This window comes from Drosophila mauritiana, chromosome X (genome assembly GCF_004382145.1).
Source record: "Drosophila mauritiana strain mau12 chromosome X, ASM438214v1, whole genome shotgun sequence".
Classification (NCBI taxonomy): Eukaryota; Metazoa; Arthropoda; class Insecta; order Diptera; family Drosophilidae; genus Drosophila; species Drosophila mauritiana.
This window is the reverse complement of record NC_046672.1, coordinates 2,171,166-2,189,883: the sequence shown is the minus strand read 5'-3', so window position 1 is coordinate 2,189,883 and position 18,718 is coordinate 2,171,166. Positions and strand designations below refer to the sequence as shown.

The 18,718-nt window shown below is 47.8% G+C and overlaps 2 protein-coding genes across 3 annotated transcripts; both read left to right on the top strand.

The window, feature by feature from the left end:
* Window positions 1–77: 77 nt before the first annotated feature.
* Window positions 78–8,006, top strand: LOC117146781 (vinculin). The gene is made up of 6 exons (XM_033313305.1): window positions 78–157; window positions 1,858–2,009; window positions 4,250–6,440; window positions 6,502–6,632; window positions 6,692–7,090; window positions 7,223–8,006. Exons 2-6 carry the CDS (start codon window positions 1,953–1,955, stop codon window positions 7,328–7,330), a joined length of 2,886 nt encoding a protein of 961 aa, XP_033169196.1. The 5' UTR covers window positions 78–157; window positions 1,858–1,952; the 3' UTR covers window positions 7,331–8,006.
* Window positions 8,007–8,567: 561 nt separating this feature from the next.
* On the top strand, window positions 8,568–18,622 carry LOC117146782 (SET domain-containing protein SmydA-8). 2 transcript variants are annotated; one of them, XM_033313309.1, is made up of 2 exons: window positions 8,568–9,514; window positions 18,017–18,622. In XM_033313309.1, the coding sequence occupies exons 1-2, from the start codon at window positions 8,606–8,608 to the stop codon at window positions 18,452–18,454; spliced, it is 1,347 nt and encodes a 448-aa protein (XP_033169200.1). In that variant the 5' UTR covers window positions 8,568–8,605; the 3' UTR covers window positions 18,455–18,622. The 2 variants fall into 2 exon arrangements, with proteins under 2 accessions (XP_033169200.1, XP_033169199.1); XM_033313308.1 differs by lacking the exon at window positions 8,568–9,514 and adding an exon at window positions 15,886–17,005.
* The last annotated feature ends 96 nt before the right edge of the window (window positions 18,623–18,718 follow it).

The window sequence follows — 18,718 nt, the reverse complement described above, 5'->3', positions numbered from 1 at the left end:
AGAGCCAGAATCTGGGCCCATGACGCCCACTGTGCGCAGGCTGGCTGGCTGAGTGCGCCAGCGTGTGTGTGTGCGCCCCCCAATCGAAATCTTTTTTTAGTATTGAAAGAACAGTCGGGCAAGAAAGTTGGGGCGCAGCAAAATCGAGCCAGACAAAGTAAATAACTAAGCATCGGCATACATATAGGCAGTAATTCCATTCCGATGAATTATCCGTCAACAAGCTGGTGATGAGCAGCAGTGTTTTGCTACATTTAGTTTATTATTCCCTCTACTTATTTGCATTTCTTTTATGTTTTTGTTGTGGTGCGTTTGTGTGTGAACCAATTGTTGCTGCTGCTGCTAGAGTAGTGGTGTCGTGATTAATAAATTCCCAGTGACAAAGCCGAAAAAGAAGCAGTAAAGTAATGTGCAACAACAAAGCGATTCCACTTCAAAGAGAGATCACGTTCGGGAGACCCACTTGCTGATTTTTCGAGACTTCGATTTTGTTTGAGTGTATTCTGTGTCAGAGTGTGTGGGCTCAGATCATTATCCCAATCGGGAGCAGTTTGCCTGGGAACAGAATCTGCGATCCATATCCATAATCCCATTGGAGTACTAGGTAGCGCACTTGTAGAGCTTCTGATAAGAAGCTGCGCCGATCAACCTGTCTGATTGGAAGTGTGTGTGTTGCTGCAACATTGGCTGGAATTTGTTAGCCATAAATGGCCACGAACCGCCAAGTCAATAAACCCCAGCCCACATCTCGAATTTTCAAACCGGGCGTTGAGAATGGCGAAAATCAATCGAAAGCAAAATTCCATAAGTGGCGGACGTACATCACAACTATTCCTGTATATTTAGACTTGTATATTTAGATATTCATCTGGCAGAGAGTGTGTGTGCACTGTGTGCAGGTTTGAAAGTCCAGAAATACTCTGTGTTCCCACTGGCTGGAGGGCGAATGAGAGGGGAGACCAGCCGCAGCCCCACTCCGAACCCCAACCCAAAATTGGACCCTCCCACGCAGCAGATAGTCTGCTCCCCTCTAGAGGAAGTCGTATTTTCAATGTCTTTGGCGCGAGTTTCGCTTTCGCATTTTCCGCTTTTACCATTTACCACAATTTTCCACCATCTCCCCCGTTTGCCACCTTTTGTCGTAAATCATGGCCAATTACGGTCCGCACCCTGGCCAGTTAGTGCGTCACTGTAGCAGTTCCATTTCCAATCCGATACCCAATATCGACATCCCCCAAAAGTCTGGCGAGTGACCTCACGAGATGCGTCATCGTTATTAAAGCGAAAGCCCCAACAAAAACTGAATCAACAGAACAGAACTGAATCAACAGAACATATGCGAAAAGCAGAAAAAGAAAACTTCAGGCGAAATACCCAGACCCTTGGAAACTTACCTTATCATCTAACGCAGGAAACGACTTTTTGGGAGGGGTCTTTTAAGGACCTTGCGCACTTTTGAACAGGCCAGTTAAATTGATTGTTTACATCAATAGTTGGGAACTTGAATTGGGCACAAGGCCAATTGTTATGCGCTGATCAATTGATTTACATGCTGTAGTTTTCACATCTTCGTTGACTTGCAGCACAGCTCGAACATGGCGTGCCAGTCAATTGGAGTGTGTTGTGCTTGGAAGAATCCATGATTGCTCACAATTTGTTTTTGAAACATATCACTAAACGCATGCCATGACGAAAGGCGAGCGAGATATGGTTACTTTCGCAAGAAACTAGAACGCCACGGCGTGCCTTACTTACTCTTATCTGACAGTTCAGGTGGAATTCGGAGAGATAACCGCCGAGATGCTTGTCCAACTTCGTGCTTCATCTGGTTCATTTACATTTCTTTCGTTCTTTCAGCTCACTACAAATCTGGCCCACGAGAAAGAGAGAGGAACCAGAAACTCTGAGACAACCAAACTGAAAACAGGAAGCAGACGAAAAGCGCACCTAAAATGCCCGTCTTTCACACAAAAACCATCGAGAGCATTCTAGATCCTGTTGCCCTACAGGTAAGCATCGTCCACGCACGGGGTCCACTCCCTTGGGTTTTGGGTCTGAGGGCTAAACTTCCGTTTCAAGCAAATCTCTCGTCCGCATAGCTATAACTAGTAAGCACATTGGCGCCCAAGAAGGTAACGTTCAATGGTTATTTAGACGCTGGTTAGAAGGACATACATACGTACATGCCTGCACTGCACTGGGAAAAGCAACTCTGAAAGTTAAGCTTGACTAGTGAACTCGGTATTTTAATAGATGTATTGTTCTAAAGTAAATTAAAGTATTTCACAAAATGTGTTTTAAGTGCATAAAAGACCAACCCGTCCAGTTAACTATGCCTTGTTTGGAAAGCTCGTCCACTTTTCCCAGTGTATGTGTGCGTGGTACTTGTGACTGCGCACCACTGACTCCACTTTCCACTTTTCCGCTTTCCCCACCGCAACTCACTGATCGATCACCTATCGTTAGCTATAGTTGCCATTTGCACCTGATTCCCCCAACTGCATACGTGTGGCATGTGTTGGGTGTTCTGCCATATATTATATATAGATTTATGCCACAGTTCCCGCCGCCCTTTCCGATCCGATCGCCCCCTCAATATATATCCATCTATTCATGTGTGCTTCCATCATGAGGCGAAGAAACAAACGCGCGGAGCGGAGGTGATTTGCGATTGGCGATCAGCGATCAGCGTCTTCGTTGTTTTGTTTTCTGGCGTTACTTAACGGGTCTAAAAATAAATGAGGTGGAAATAATAAGAATAAATGTTGATCAGAGGCCAGCGCCAACCTGAGCTTCTGAGGACAGGCAGAATTTTAATTTAATAACGCAACAAATGAAAATGAAAAATCAGGCGGAGCAAAGAAAACAAATAAGTGGCGTTCGGGGCATCGGGACATCGGGGATGGGGGTGCCTTTTGGCCGAGTTCCAAAAATAGCAGCATAAAATACGTTTAGTAAAATCCAACAACGGCGGCAACAACATTCGGCGTCAGCGAGAGGAAACAACCAAAATAAAAACATTTACGACGGACAAGCCATGAAAATGAAATCATGGCGAAAGCAAAGGCAGAGCAAAAGCAAAGGCTATAGGCTATAGGCTACATGCTTTAGGAGGTGAGGACCGAAGGTGTGGGAGTTGTAGGTGTACCTAGCACATCTGTAGCGACGCGGATGAGTGAGGATTTTGGTCTGAAATCTGTGCCAAAAAGCAAACCCAGTGCATTAGTCATCCGCCGTGGGGCGGATTGAGTGTGGTGGGTGCTGCTGGCAAACAAATGAATTAAAAACGATCATTCACCACATCAATCAGCGCATGGATACATAAGTCGGGCACACATGTCTCTGTCCATATAATTAGTCGTTGGATGAGCAGCGAGGGGCTTTCCAACTAGCGACTAGGAGCTTAATTGCATAATTAATTAATCAAGTAGGCCAATTGCTGCTAATTGCAAAAGTGGCGCCCAACGCGGGGCCTGGAGCAGGAATGTGCCCCCCTGACGTGCAGTGGCTAACCACCTAATCCGCCAGCTTACACCAGTTAAGTCTCAGGTCTTAAGTCTTCGACTTAGCCGCGCTTCGATTTAGTTTCGGTTTAGTGGGGCTCAGTGGAGATTAGCGTCGGCGGACGCTGCGCACTGCTCATTGCCTATAAATAGGCAAATGGCCATGGCCAAAAACACCTTGAGCAGGTGCTGATGTCAAGTCCAAATGCCATGCACCATGTGGCGTTCCATGGCGCCGCCCACGCCCGTTTTCATCTCTAGCGCTCTCCACCAGCTCCCCAAATCGATGAATGAATGGAGCGCGAAGCCGTTGGACCGACGATAAGTCCGAGTGGGCCTGCCGCCGAGCTATCACGCAGCAAGATCATTAACAGTTTTGCTGCCATAAACAACTCCATTGGAATTGATTGATCAATCATCGCGCTTGAACGGGGATGAAGTAATCACATATTACAGATATCCAATTGTTTGGTCTCTAATTCAAAAGCCCACAATTGACGCATCGAATGTGGAACAAGATTGTCAATTCAAACACAAATTATTTTATATCAATAATACAAGCTGGGGAATTTCTGCGAAGGGTAGATTATGCTTATATTCAAGGGAGGCCGATTCCAACATCTGACTTGTCGGACACCATACATGCCCCAATGCATTTCAAGCTCCACGAACGAATAGCTTCTAGATATACATACATATATATAAAATCCTGTACTAACGACTGCACTTCTCCCCGTGACCGGCAGGTATCTCGTCTGGTGATCCTGCACGAGGAGGCCGAGGATGGCAACGCGATGCCGGACCTCAGTCGACCGGTGCAGGTAGTGTCGGCGGCAGTGGCCAATCTCGTGAAGGTGGGCCGCGATACGATCAACAGCTCCGACGACAAGATCCTGCGCCAGGACATGCCCTCGGCATTGCACCGCGTGGAGGGTGCCTCGCAGCTGCTGGAGGAGGCGTCCGATATGCTCCGCTCCGACCCGTACTCGGGTCCGGCGCGCAAGAAGCTAATCGAGGGGAGCCGCGGCATTCTGCAGGGCACCTCCTCGCTGCTGCTCTGCTTCGACGAGAGCGAGGTGCGGAAGATCATCCAGGAGTGCAAGAGGGTACTGGACTACTTGGCCGTGGCGGAGGTGATAAACACCATGGAACAGCTGGTGCAGTTCCTCAAGGACCTCTCGCCCTGTCTGAGCAAGGTGCACCGTGAGGTGGGCGCCCGCGAGAAGGAGCTGACCCACCAGGTGCACAGCGAGATATTGGTGCGGTGCTTGGAGCAAGTGAAGACCCTGGCACCAATCCTCATCTGCAGCATGAAGGTCTACATCCACATTGTGGAGCAGCAGGGCCGCGGGGCTGAGGAAGCGGCTGAGAACAGGAACTACCTGGCCGCCAGGATGAGCGACGAGCTGCAGGAGATCATCCGCGTGCTGCAGCTGACTACCTACGATGAGGACACCAGCGAACTGGACAACCTCACTGTGCTGAAGAAGCTCTCCAATGCCATTTCCAACAAAATGGAGCAGGCCAACGAGTGGCTATCGAATCCCTATGCCTTGCGAGGCGGCGTGGGCGAGAAGGCTCTGCGCCAAGTGATCGACAATGCCACGGAGATCTCAGAGCGCTGTCTGCCCCAGGACTCTTATCCCATCCGCAAGCTGGCTGATGAGGTGACGGCTATGGCGAACACCTTGTGCGAGCTGCGCCAGGAGGGCAAGGGCCAGAGCCCCCAGGCGGAGTCCCTGGTCAGGGGCATCCGCGATCGCATGGGAGAGCTCAAATCCCTGGTGCACCAGGCGGTGCTCGGCGTGGACAAGGCTGGAGTTCAGCAGACGGCCCACACCATCCAGGGTCGATTGGAGCAGGCGGTGAAGTGGCTGCAGCACCCGGAAATCAACGATGGTGGCCTCGGAGAGCGGGCTATTAACCTGATTGTTGAGGAGGGCCGCAAGGTAGCCGAGGGCTGCCCCGGCCACCAGAAGGCCGAAATCCAGCAGCTGTGTGACGAAGTGGAGCGCCTCAAACGCCAGGCAGCCGGATCCGGCCCGGCGGCCAAGCAGGCCGCCAAGCAGCTCACCCAGAAGCTCTACGAGCTGAAGGCTGCCATCCAGAACGCCCTGGTCAATCGCATTGTGCAGGACTTCATGGACGTGAGCACCCCGCTGAAACAGTTTACGGAGGCGGTGCTCCAGCCAGAGGGAACACCCGGACGGGAGCAGAACTTCAACCAGAAGTCCAACAACCTGCAGGCCTTCAGCGATCGCGCGTCGAAGACCTCCAGAATGGTGGCCGCCGGTGGAGCCTGCGGCAACAAGAAGATCGCCGAGATTCTGCTCTCTTCCGCCGCCCAGGTGGACTCCCTCACACCCCAGCTAATCAGCGCTGGTCGCATCCGAATGAACTATCCGGGTAGCAAGGCCGCGGACGAGCATCTGCAGAACCTGAAGCAGCAGTACGCGGATACCGTGCTGCGCATGCGCACCCTCTGCGACCAGGCCACGGACCCGGCGGACTTCATTAAAACATCCGAGGAGCACATGCAGGTTTACGCCAAGCTCTGTGAGGATGCTATCCATGCCCGCCAGCCGCAGAAGATGGTGGACAACACCTCGAACATTGCCCGCCTGATCAATAGGGTCTTGTTGGTAGCCAAACAGGAGGCGGATAACTCTGAGGATCCGGTCTTCACGGAGCGTTTGAATGCCGCCGCCAACCGGTTGGAGCGTTCGCTGCCAGCCATGGTTGGCGACGCCAAACTGGTGGCCACAAACATTGCCGATCCGGCAGCAGCGGCCGCTTGGAAGAACTCCTTCCAGCGGCTCCTTGGCGATGTGCGTGAGGTGCGAGACGCTATTGCGCCACCGCAGCCACCACCACTGCCCACTTCCCTGCCGCCACCCATTCCCGAGCTGAGCGCCCTGCATCTTTCCAACCAGAATGGTAAGCATTAACGTCCACATCTATCCCAAAGTATGTGTTAACTGTTTAATGTCTTTGCCAGCCGAGCGTGCGCCTCCACGCCCACCACTGCCAAGGGAAGGATTGGCGCCAGTGCGTCCGCCACCTCCAGAAACGGATGATGAGGACGAGGGCGTCTTCCGCACGATGCCACATGCCAATCAGCCCATCTTGGTGAGTAAAACTGCCACTTGGAGCGTTAGATTGGCTACTAATCCGCTTTTTGCCCGTAGATCGCCGCCCGTGGCTTGCACCAGGAGGTGCGCCAGTGGTCGTCCAAGGACAACGAGATCATTGCGGCCGCCAAGCGCATGGCCATCCTGATGGCCCGCCTCAGCGAGCTGGTGCTATCCGACTCGAGGGGCAGCAAGCGGGAGCTGATCGCCACCGCCAAGAAGATCGCCGAGGCCTCCGAGGACGTGACCCGATTGGCCAAGGAGTTGGCCCGCCAGTGCACTGATCGCCGCATCCGCACCAACCTGCTCCAGGTCTGCGAACGCATCCCAACCATCGGCACCCAGCTGAAAATCCTGTCCACCGTGAAGGCCACGATGCTGGGCGCCCAGGGATCCGACGAGGATCGCGAGGCCACCGAGATGCTCGTGGGCAATGCCCAGAACCTGATGCAGAGCGTAAGTCTCAAAGTGCTTAGTAATTGTCTAGCCTAATTCACAGGAAGGAGTCGCCATTCCTGGAGCTTCTGGGCTGAACCTTTACCAGTTCCTTTTCATTGCTAACTCCTCTCTTTCAATGTGCGATTCCAGGTGAAGGAGACGGTACGCGCCGCCGAGGGAGCCAGCATCAAGATCCGGTCGGATCAAACCAGCAATCGTTTGCAGTGGGTGCGCCGACAGCCGTGGTACCAGTACTAGGCGATTGTCAGTGCCTACGGGGAAGCTGGAGCAAGGCACCTGACCATCTGCCCACCGCCCTCAACCCACCTGACCGAATGCCGCCAGCCGCGTGCCTTGTGTAACATACAAAGCTAAACACTAATCTTAATGATTTCTATTTTAAATGTTAATCCCTAATCGGTTCCATCTGACCGCCAGTTATGTAAGTGCCTGCAACTATTTATTATGTGCTCCAAGAACTTGTGCTCATGTCCCCGTCCCCGCCCCCGTTCCCCTTCCTCAGCCCATTTCCCTTACCCCACCCGATCCTATGCTGATTTTGTTTCGATAATTTTAATAAACACATTAATTATTAAGCGTGCAATAAAGCAAAGCGAAAGCCACGGAAAAGAGAGAGGAACAGGAAAGCAATATGTACATAAAGCAGTCAGATTTAAGCGAATGCAACGTATATAATAAGAGACCATTTGCAATGGGCTTGCGCTCCAAGGAAACTAGAATCGCTCCTCCATCGTATTTGTAGTGTACTAACAGAAGCATTTATCGAAGCCCTTGTTTGCGTTTCAGAGTCCAGTTTATGTTCGAAATCTAACTCACTAAAACAGCGACGGATGCGCGAAGCCCAAGTTTTAACCCAAAACGATGTGTGTCATGTTCAATATATAATAAAATAAAGCTGAACTTCGAGTGTTTATTCGGTGGACTGGTTCTTTTGTTACGTTAAACTTAATGTGACCCACTTGACTTCCTTTCGCTTAGCATTTACGCTTGCGCCTGAAAGTATGCTATGATTGCTCCTCTTCTGTGAGGCACTTCCCCACAATCCGTATTCGCCATGTTGGCGTGGAACAACAAATCGCGCCTGCAGGAAGTAAAAATATTACGTATACGTAGTTGCTGCAAGTACATTAATCATACGCAGTGTTGCTTACCACAAATATTACGCGTTGAGAAAAGTTAACGCTAAAATTCAGCACACGCAAACATAAATCAGTTTATATGTATATGCTCATTAATTGCTTAAAAGTACATATAAATGTTTCAGCAATGCCCTCAGTGGGTTAACAACAATTCCAATAAAAGGCTAGTGTTTATTTTCCGACGGCAGCATATCCGCCAGCTGTGCCTGTCCAGCGAGCAGTCGGGAAATCCGAGAGCCACCAGACTATAATTAGCTGTCACTCTGAGAAAAGCGAGAAAACTCGCACGATCAGAGAGTTTCCGATGCGGCAGCAGTCAGTAGCGTTTCGGATATCGAAGGAATCAAGAGAGAGTTGCCCTACTGCAGCCGATATGTCCACTAGCACACCTGTTCCAGAGGAACCGAGATCCTCGAACCAAATGACCATCAGTGCGTCCACGCAGGAATTAGCCGAGCTGATAAACATCCACCTGGGTGACCTGCGACCGCAGGAGCCCTCTTGGCGGGTGGCCGACTCACCCATTTCCGGTAGGGGCATCTTTGCCACCCGAGAAATAGCCGCTGGCGAGGAGCTCTTCCGTGAGCACACGCTGCTGGTGGGTCCAACAGCTCATCGGTCCACGAATCTGCGCACTTGCACCCTTTGCTATCGCCTGATTCCGGGCTCCACGGACTCGGCAGCCCTCTGCCCAGCCGGATGCGGATTACCAGTTTGCTCGGAGTGCCGGGACTCCACGCGTCACGACCTAGAGTGCAAGCTCTTTCGCAAGTGGAAGCCTCTGGAGAGCCAGAGAATCGAACCGCGCGCCCTCAGGATTCTTAGTGTTGTGCGATGCTTCTTTCTGGACGAAGCCAGCCGAAAGTTGCTGTATGCCATGCAGGCCAATATGGATCGGTACTATATGCAGGAGGTCCAGCGGGCTGCCGATTGCTTTGAGCACTTTCCGCGGGAGCAGGACATGTTGGACTACTTCTATCGCACCATCTGCGCCTTCAACACCAACGCCTTCGAAAGCCGAAGCAATGTGGATGGCCACGAGGTGTTGGTGCGCGCGCTGTTCCCCTTGGCTGGACTCTTGAACCACCAGTGCACCCCAAATGCTGCGCACCACTTCGAAAACGGAGAAACCATTGTGGTGTGCGCCACTGAACGGATTCCAGCCGGAGCCGAGATCACCATGTCGTACGCCAAGTTACTTTGGTCCACGCTGGCTAGAAAAATATTCCTCGGAATGACTAAACACTTCATCTGCAAATGCGTTCGATGCCAAGATCCCACGGTGAGTTCACTTGTAAGCTGATTTTCCATTTGGATGAGGCACTGCATCGCAAGCGGGCCACAGGGAGCGGGAGTGTCGCTATTGCTGAGAAGTGCCACCGAAATAGCTCAGTCGGTAGGGCCGAAAAATGTCATCACAGGGGCATACGAGAAGGGGACTTTCGGCACAGACATTTAAGATTCTCAGCAGATTTGAACTCGGTGATTTCTAGGAAGTCATTTGAAGTTACAATATTATGTAGCTTATCTAAATGCTTTGCTGCTAGGTAGAAAGCCCCTAGTTAGACGCCCATGGGGAATGCAAGTGTGAGCGCGAGAGAAACATCTGATGAGCAATATGTCAATGCGATTAAGTGAATGATTAAGTCAAGGCAGCTGGCCGAAAGTGAAAGCACAAGATGATCCCAAAACGTGTCCACATAGAGGATCTGCCTTCAGTGAGTACTGCTTTTGTTGTCAAGAAAAGCTCACAGACGAGTAATCAAGATAACTTACTGATGAACGAAACAAATAAGATGCATGTTCCCACACACAAATATTTCGATACCATTACAATAACTATCTTCTTTGAATGACATCTTGCTGGCTATCGCACTGGGGGCAATAACCAACTAAACTGTTTGCCCACAATGTAGTAGTCGGTATATTTTATTGTATGATACGATTCGGGCAGTCTGCCAATACTGACATAATGGAGGCGCCCCAACTAGTTCAAGAACCCACACATACCGCATAGCCCACACTGAATTACTTATTTATTCAAATTCGGATACTGTCAAAGATCGTACAGCGCGTCAAAACAGCCTATTGCCTCTCTTCTCTTCAATACCCCTTTGACCCAGTCGCACGTCAATCCACTAAAACACTAGGTTTTCCTTTTGTATTCGCTCACTCTGTGCGCCTTTAAATATACAATTTTAGCACAAATTCTTTAAAACTTAAACGGAATACCCAGCCAACGGCCTAACGATAAAAAATCATTTGAAATTTGCCGAGAACTTCGTTCCGCATACCCTTTCTATTTGGGGAAAAAGGTTGTCTATTCACTTCTGCTCTTGGCACTAAGTAACAAAAGCAGTGATTGAATTATCAATCACTATGATTGAGGAAGAGTAAGAGGAAAAGAGGTCATCTTCTGGAATTCCTGTTCGCGTTTGTGGTTTTTTAGTTGTAACTTCGCAAAATGAAGACGCACAGATGCGAAACGTACTGTTTTTTGTAGCTGACAACCTCACCAATCGACCCATTTCACTTTTTAGATCATTTGGTAAAAATCATTTTTTGCGAAATTTTCACTTTTTTTTTCGAAAAATGGTAAAATTTAAAATTTTTGAGCTGTGAATGCCACTCGAAAGGAAATTACGCTACGAATTTAACAAGGTATGGCATTCCGCATTTGATCGACTATTACAAAAGTTGTGGGCAAAATTCTGATATTTTACTTACTAAAAATCATGAGAAATTTATTTGCCAAAATTAAGTTTTTTTTTATTGGTTTTTTAGTTGTAACTTCGCAAAATGAAGTCGCATAGATACGAAACGTACTGTTTTTTGCAGCTGACAACCTCACCAATCGTTCCATTTCACTTTTTAGATCATTTGGTAAAAATAATTTTTTGCGAAATTTTCACTTTTTTATAAGGGGTATGGCATTCCGCATTTGATCGACTATTACAAAAGTTGTGGGCAAAATTCTGATATTTTACTTACTAAAAATCATGAGAAATTTATTTGCCAAAATTAAGTTTTTTTTTATTGGTTTTTTAGTTGTAACTTCGCAAAATGAAGTCGCACAGATACGAAACGTACTGTTTTTTGCAGCTGACAACCTCACCAATCGACCCATTTCACTATGAAATTGAGGAAGAGTAAGAGGAAAAGAGGTCATCTTCTGGAATTCCTGTTCGCGTTTGTGGTTTTTTAGTTGTAACTTCGCAAAATGAAGACGCACAGATGCGAAACGTACTGTTTTTTGTAGCTGACAACCTCACCAATCGACCCATTTCACTATGAAATTGAGGAAGAGTAAGAGGAAAAGAGGTCATCTTCTGGAATTCCTGTTCGCGTTTGTGGTTTTTTAGTTGTAACTTCGCAAAATGAAGACGCACAGATGCGAAACGTACTGTTTTTTGTAGCTGACAACCTCACCAATCGACCCATTTCACTTTCTAGATCATTTGGTAAAAATAATTTTTTGCGAAATTTTCACTTTTTTATAAGGGGTTACATCACGATTTTTTTCGAAAAATGGTAAAATTTAAAATTTTTGAGCTGTGAATGCCACTCGAAAGGAAATTAAGCTACGAATTTAACAAGGTATGGCATTCCGCATTTGATCGACTATTACAAAAGTTGTGGGCAAAATTCTGATATTTTGTTTACTAAAAATCATGAGAAATTTATTTGCCAAAATTAAGTTTTTTTTTATTGGTTTTTTAGTTGTAACTTCGCAAAATGAAGTCGCACAGATACGAAACGTACTGTTTTTTGCAGCTGACAACCTCACCAATCGACCCATTTCACTTTTTAGATCATTTGGTAAAAATAATTTTTTGCGAAATTTTCACTTTTTTATAAGGGGTTACATCACGATTTTTTTCGAAAAATGGTAAAATTTAAAATTTTTGAGCTGTGAATTCCACTCGAAAGGAAATTACGCTACGAATTTAACAAGGTATGGCATTCCGCATTTGATCGACTATTACAAAAGTTGTGGGCAAAATTCTGATATTTTACTTACTAAAAATCATGAGAAATTTATTTGCCAAAATTAAGTTTTTTTTTATTGGTTTTTTAGTTGTAACTTCGCAAAATGAAGACGCACAGATGCGAAACGTACTGTTTTTTGTAGCTGACAACCTCACCAATCGACCCATTTCACTTTCTAGATCATTTGGTAAAAATAATTTTTTGCGAAATTTTCACTTTTTTATAAGGGGTTACATCACGATTTTTTTCGAAAAATGGTAAAATTTAAAATTTTTGAGCTGTGAATGCCACTCGAAAGGAAATTAAGCTACGAATTTAACAAGGTATGGCATTCCGCATTTGATCGACTATTACAAAAGTTGTGGGCAAAATTCTGATATTTTGTTTACTAAAAATCATGAGAAATTTATTTGCCAAAATTAAGTTTTTTTTTATTGGTTTTTTAGTTGTAACTTCGCAAAATGAAGTCGCACAGATACGAAACGTACTGTTTTTTGCAGCTGACAACCTCACCAATCGTCCCATTTCACTTTTTAGATCATTTGGTAAAAATAATTTTTTGCGAAATTTTCACTTTTTTATAAGGGGTTACATCACGATTTTTTTCGAAAAATGGTAAAATTTAAAATTTTTGAGCTGTGAATGCCACTCGAAAGGAAATTAAGCTACGAATTTAACAAGGTATGGCATTCCGCATTTGATCGACTATTACAAAAGTTGTGGGCAAAATTCTGATATTTTACTTACTAAAAATCATGAGAAATTTATTTGCCAAAATTAAGTTTTTTTTATTGGTTTTTTAGTTGTAACTTTGCAAAATGAAGACGCACAGATGCGAAACGTACTGTTTTTTGTAGCTGACAACCTCACCAATCGACCCATTTCACTTTTTAGATCATTTGGTAAAAATAATTTTTTGCGAAATTTTCACTTTTTTATAAGGGGTTACATCACGATTTTTTTCGAAAAATGGTAAAATTTAAAATTTTTGAGCTGTGAATGCCACTCGAAAGGAAATTACGCTACGAATTTAACAAGGTATGGCATTCCGCATTTGATCGACTATTACAAAAGTTGTGGGCAAAATTCTGATATTTTGTTTACTAAAAATCATGAGAAATTTATTTGCCAAAATTAAGTTTTTTTTTATTGGTTTTTTAGTTGTAACTTCGCAAAATGAAGTCGCACAGATACGAAACGTACTGTTTTTTGCAGCTGACAACCTCACCAATCGTCCCATTTCACTTTTTAGATCATTTGGTAAAAATAATTTTTTGCGAAATTTTCACTTTTTTATAAGGGTTTTTTCACGATTTTTTTCGAAAAATGGTAAAATTTAAAATTTTTGAGCTGTGAATGCAACTCGAAAGGAAATTAAGCTACGAATTTAACAAGGTATGGCATTCCGCATTTGATCGACTATTACAAAAGTTGTGGGCAAAATTCTGATATTTTGTTTACTAAAAATCATGAGAAATTTATTTGCCAAAATTAAGTTTTTTTTTATTGGTTTTTTAGTTGTAACTTCGCAAAATGAAGACGCACAGATGCGAAACGTACTGTTTTTTGTAGCTGACAACCTCACCAATCGACCCATTTCACTTTTTAGATCATTTGGTAAAAATAATTTTTTGCGAATTTTTCACTTTTTTATAAGGGGTTACATCACGATTTTTTTCGAAAAATGGTAAAATTTAAAATTTTTGAGCTGTGAATGCCACTCGAAAGGAAATTAAGCTACGAATTTAACAAGGTATGGCCGTCCGCATTTGATCGACTATTACAAAAGCTGTGGGCAAAATTCTGATATTTTGTTTACTAAAAATCATGAGAAATTTATTTTCCAAAATTAAGTTTTTTTTATTGGTTTTTTAGTTGTAACTTCGCAAAATGAAGACGCACAGATGCGAAACGTACTGTTTTTTGTAGCTGACAACCTCACCAATCGACCCATTTCACTTTTTAGATCATTTGGTAAAAATAATTTTTTGTGGTCGATAATGCCCAAACGCACCCTATAATTTTTCGGTTGGTATTCACGCTTTTTGATATTTGGCATTCGAGTGCGTTCTTTTCGCCTTATGCCCCGCTCAGTCTAGCTTCCGTTCGATTGGGCCAATAAAATGCGAGTAAAAGTGAAAATAGATTTGGAATGTGGGCGAACTATAAGTTGCTGGCGGCGCGTGGCAGGAGCAGGGAGGACGGAGGTCGTACGCTTTAGAACTGATTTACGTATTACCGCAGAGGATGGGCGTGGCAGGACGAACTCACTCCACTTCGAGACATGTGACAGTGCGTGACATTCGCGGTGGAAAGTGAACAGCTGGGAGTGGAGCCACCCCAATCCTGGTCATGGTCCTGGTCGTGGTCCTGGTACTGGTCCTGCTCCCCACCAGGTCACGTGTTGCGACGCTCACCTCGTTTTGCCGCCTGGTGTCTCCGACCCCTTGGCCCCTTGGCCCCTGGAACACGCAACTCGTTGGCCAGCGAAGCCCTAATTTATGTCCCGGCCACACGCACTGCCATATGTAGTGAAAGCCGCAGAAAGTGGGTTGCACTGCCAGCCAGGATTGTTGTACTCAACACTCTCCAAGGTTTACAGGCCTATTACGTCGTACACACATTTTTGGCCAGTGTAGCAGCGTGGGAGACAAACGCGCTTGGTATCAATGGCGCTGCATCTCCACAAATAATTTTGCCAGCCGTTCAGATTGTCGTAGGGCGACTGAAATCGGATGGAGATGGTGATAGCGATGGGAAGGTGGTGGAGGTGGGGATGAGATGGGGAAGGGGTGGATGGTGCTCCTATGGCTTCGCTTCAGTTTATGGCGTCCATAACCAACCGCAAGCAGACTTCGGTGAAGGGGGTGGGGTGGCAGCCACACTGAGGTGTTTGGCGAACAAATTGACAGTGGGAAATGTTCTTTGATGGCTGAATGGCTGATGGCTGATGGCTGATGGCTGATGGCTGCATCAGTGCCTCTCACTATGCCCCTCGCGATCGTCCACCCCCGATGGCCGCCCACTGGCGAATCCAATTGAACGCAACAATAGCAACCACAGCAGCGGCAGCAAGAACCACACGGCAACAACAGCTCAAGCACAAATTGAATAAGAGTCAAAAGCAAAATCCGCTTTGCGTCGTCCCAGCCAAATGTCTCTATTTCCCGGTGGCGCACCAAGTGGCTCCACGTTCCCGACTTCGAAAACGTTCCGAAACCGCTCATCGCGGAATCAAAACTTTGCTGCTTCTCACAAAAAGTGTTGAACTTTTGTAGCAAGCTGCCTAAAAATAACCCGAATTTTGGCCAAAACAATGAACACAATGCTCAAGTTCTTTCCTTCGGGGAAAATGTTATTTTGGATTTCGTAAATGGGAACTTGGCGGCGAGTGTGTGCTTTCAGTGTGCGTGTGCCTTGGAAAAAATCATATTTGACTGTTGTCGCTGTTGTCCGCCCTGGCCCCACATTTGCCCGTTCCTCAGCTACCGGCCCCTTTCGCCTATCGCCTTCCCCCGTTCCCTGGTGGATGCCTCTAATTTGTGTTTTTTTAGTTGTGTCTAATGCTCTCCGAGGGCGTCGGTGTGTCCACGTCATAAGCGTCGCTGCTTTGCTGGGTTGCTTCCACTGTCGGCAGTCAGTTGTTGCTGATGTGCTGGGTGTTGCTGCTGCTGCTGCCGCTGCTCATGTTGCTGCTGTCGTCGCTGTCGCCACTATATCGCTGCTATTCCCGCGTAGTCCGCCCAGCTGCGCGGAGACATCTTCACTCGCCGAGTTGCCGCGCGTCGCGTTGGTTCGCCGCAGTTCCGACCGACCTCCCACCGCAGTCGCCATGTCTACTGCTGCCCAGTGCCCGCCCCCTCGCCCAGGCGGTGGTGGAGGAGACACCACTCTGGCCGCCCTGGGCGCCCACATGGCCCCCTGTCGCGACACCACGCCTGAGCAGCTGGCCCAGCTGATAGACGCCCATTTGGGGGATCTGCGCCAAGAGCAGCCCAACTGGACCATCAGCTCATCCCCGGTGGCCGGTCGCGGGGTATTTGCCACCAGAGACATAGCCGCCGGCGAGCTGATCTTCCAGGAGCGAGCCCTGGTCACCGGGCCGACGGCGAGAAAGGGCCAACTGAGCAGCTGCATCTGCTGCCATGAGACCCTGCCGCAAACGGGATTCCTTTGCCGGCATCGCTGCACCCTGCCCGTATGCGAAACCTGTTCGGATTCCGAGGAGCACCAGGCGGAGTGCGAGCACTTCCGTCGCTGGCAGCCCAAGGACGTGGATGCCGAGCAGGAGCAGGTGAATCCTATGTCGCTGAGGATCCTCACCGCAGTGAGGGTCTTCCACTTGGGCAAGGAACAGCGGCATCTGGTGGACGCCATGCAAGCGAATGCGGAGCGCGCTTACCGGCGGGAGATCATCCAGGCGGCCCAGTGCTTCCGGAACTTCCCCACCACGGATCGGGTGTTCATGGACCAGCTGTTCCGGATCGTGGGCGTGCTCAATACGAATGCCTTCGAGGCTCCCTGCCGCTCTGGTGGCCACGAGACGCTACTGCGGGGTCTGTTCCCGCTCACGGCGATCATGAACCACGAGTGCACCCCGAACGCTAGTCACTACTTCGAAAACGGTCGACTGGCGGTGGTTCGGGCTGCGCGCGATATTCCCAAGGGCGGCGAGATTACCACGACCTACACCAAGATCCTCTGGGGCAACCTCACCCGGAATATCTTCCTCAAGATGACCAAGCACTTTGCCTGCGACTGCGTGCGGTGTCACGACAATACTGTGAGTACGGTACCAATGGGAATCCTGGTCTCCCTGGGTATTCCCTCTTGCTCCCTTGACCCATTTCTTCAGCACAAGCTTTAGCTTCTGCCAATGGTAATTTTTAGGCTGATTGAATTTCTTCATGGTTAATAGCAATCTTCTACCAATCCTCTTCTTCTGAACCTACTTGAAAGCTACTCATTCCTCCCTATCAGATACCGAAACTCCAACTGCATCCATCGCCATCTATTTGTCCCAAAACAAGAAACAATAATTGAAATTTGAAAAGCATTTCACTTGAATTTCGGGCACATTTCTTGGCCAACGCCGATGTCACTGGCGCTGTGAAAGTGCGCGTGTGGTAGGGATGTGAGTGGCATGGGCATATATGTATGTACGTACGCGATCCACATATCCGGCCGGCCACATCTATTTATGTGGCCGCTCTCCGCCGCTCTGGGATGAGTTGAATAATGGCCTCTGGCGTTGGCAGTGGCCGCTGGCCAGGCCCCCTGACACAAATGCGTTCCCTAATTAAATTAGTTATATGATTTGCATCAACCAGGGCCCAGGGGTGCGCCCAAGGGGGGTGTCCACCAAATGTCCACGCGCTTTTGCCTGCTAAAATGACTCCCTGATGGGCTTAGTAACGCAATTACTTGTTGGGAGTTGGGAGAGTTCGAGACATCTTAGTCACAGCCCTGCAGTCGTAAGACAGTTCCATACTTGCCATTATATATACACCTTAAACGCACGTTTAAAACAAGACCTCCGAGGCATACATTATCAGTCCATTGATCCTATTTGCCTATATTGAAATGCGGGTATCCAAAGTTCCCCCCACTAACACACACCCCCAAAATTTACATGAGCATGACACACAGAATGTTAATTTTGATTTCGATTTCCATTTCAATTCGGAGTGGAACCAACTGTACGCCGTGAATGGACACTTTGACTTCAGATTCCACGCCCGATCCCCTGATTCCCCCCAAGTCCTTCGATTCACTGACCATTGCCTTCTTGCAGGAAAACGGCACCTACTTGTCGGCGCTTTTCTGCCGGGAACAGGGCTGCCGTGGCCTGGTGATTCCCGTCCAGACTCGGACACTGCAGCCGGACTGGCGGTGCATCACTTGCGAGAACGTGTTCCCGCACGCGAAGATGGCCAAGTACCAGGACTTCGCGCTGAACACCATCAACAACCGGATCAACTCGTGCAGTGTCCAGGACATGATCCACTTCATCAACGAGCTGTGTCCGCGCTTCTGTCCCTCCTCGAACTACGTCCTGATCGAGGCCAAGCTGAATGTGATCTGGAGGATGACGCGGTTCGACCACGAGGAGTACACTCCGGAGGAGATGGGCCACATGGATCGCTACCGCGAGGAAGTGTTGGCCATCCTCCACAAGCTGGGAGCCGGAGAGTGCACCCTAAAGAAGCTGATCACCGGGGAGATCCAGTGATTCATATTCAGCTTCAAAACTTCATTTTTTTTTTAGGTGTGAATGAGTGAGTGCTTTTGTGAATGCGTACTTTTCGGGGTTTGGTGAATCGCATCCGAGCCCTTTGTTGCTATTTTATTCGTAGTCACTTAAGAATCCAATAAACACCGAATCCTTTCGAACTATATCTGCAATCCGTTTTTCATGTGGGCCCCTTCCGCGGAACGCCTCTGTGCCCTGACCATAAATATGAATAGCCAACTAGCCACGAAGATCACCGGCCTG

What these genes read in the sequence shown, in the direction of transcription:
- LOC117146781 (XM_033313305.1), top strand. Translation starts at nt 1,953, where the DNA reads ATGCCCGTCTTTCACACAAAAACCATCGAGAGCATTCTAGATCCTGTT. An exon ending in GCATCTTTCCAACCAGAATG is followed by an intron (nt 6,441 to 6,501) that starts GTAAGCATTAAC and finishes TGTCTTTGCCAG; the next exon opens with CCGAGCGTGCGCCTCCACGC. An exon ending in ATGCCAATCAGCCCATCTTG is followed by an intron (nt 6,633 to 6,691) that starts GTGAGTAAAACT and finishes TTTTGCCCGTAG; the next exon opens with ATCGCCGCCCGTGGCTTGCA.
- LOC117146782 (XM_033313308.1), top strand. Translation starts at nt 16,055, where the DNA reads ATGTCTACTGCTGCCCAGTGCCCGCCCCCTCGCCCAGGCGGTGGTGGA. An exon ending in TGCGGTGTCACGACAATACT is followed by an intron (nt 17,006 to 18,016) that starts GTGAGTACGGTA and finishes GCCTTCTTGCAG; the next exon opens with GAAAACGGCACCTACTTGTC.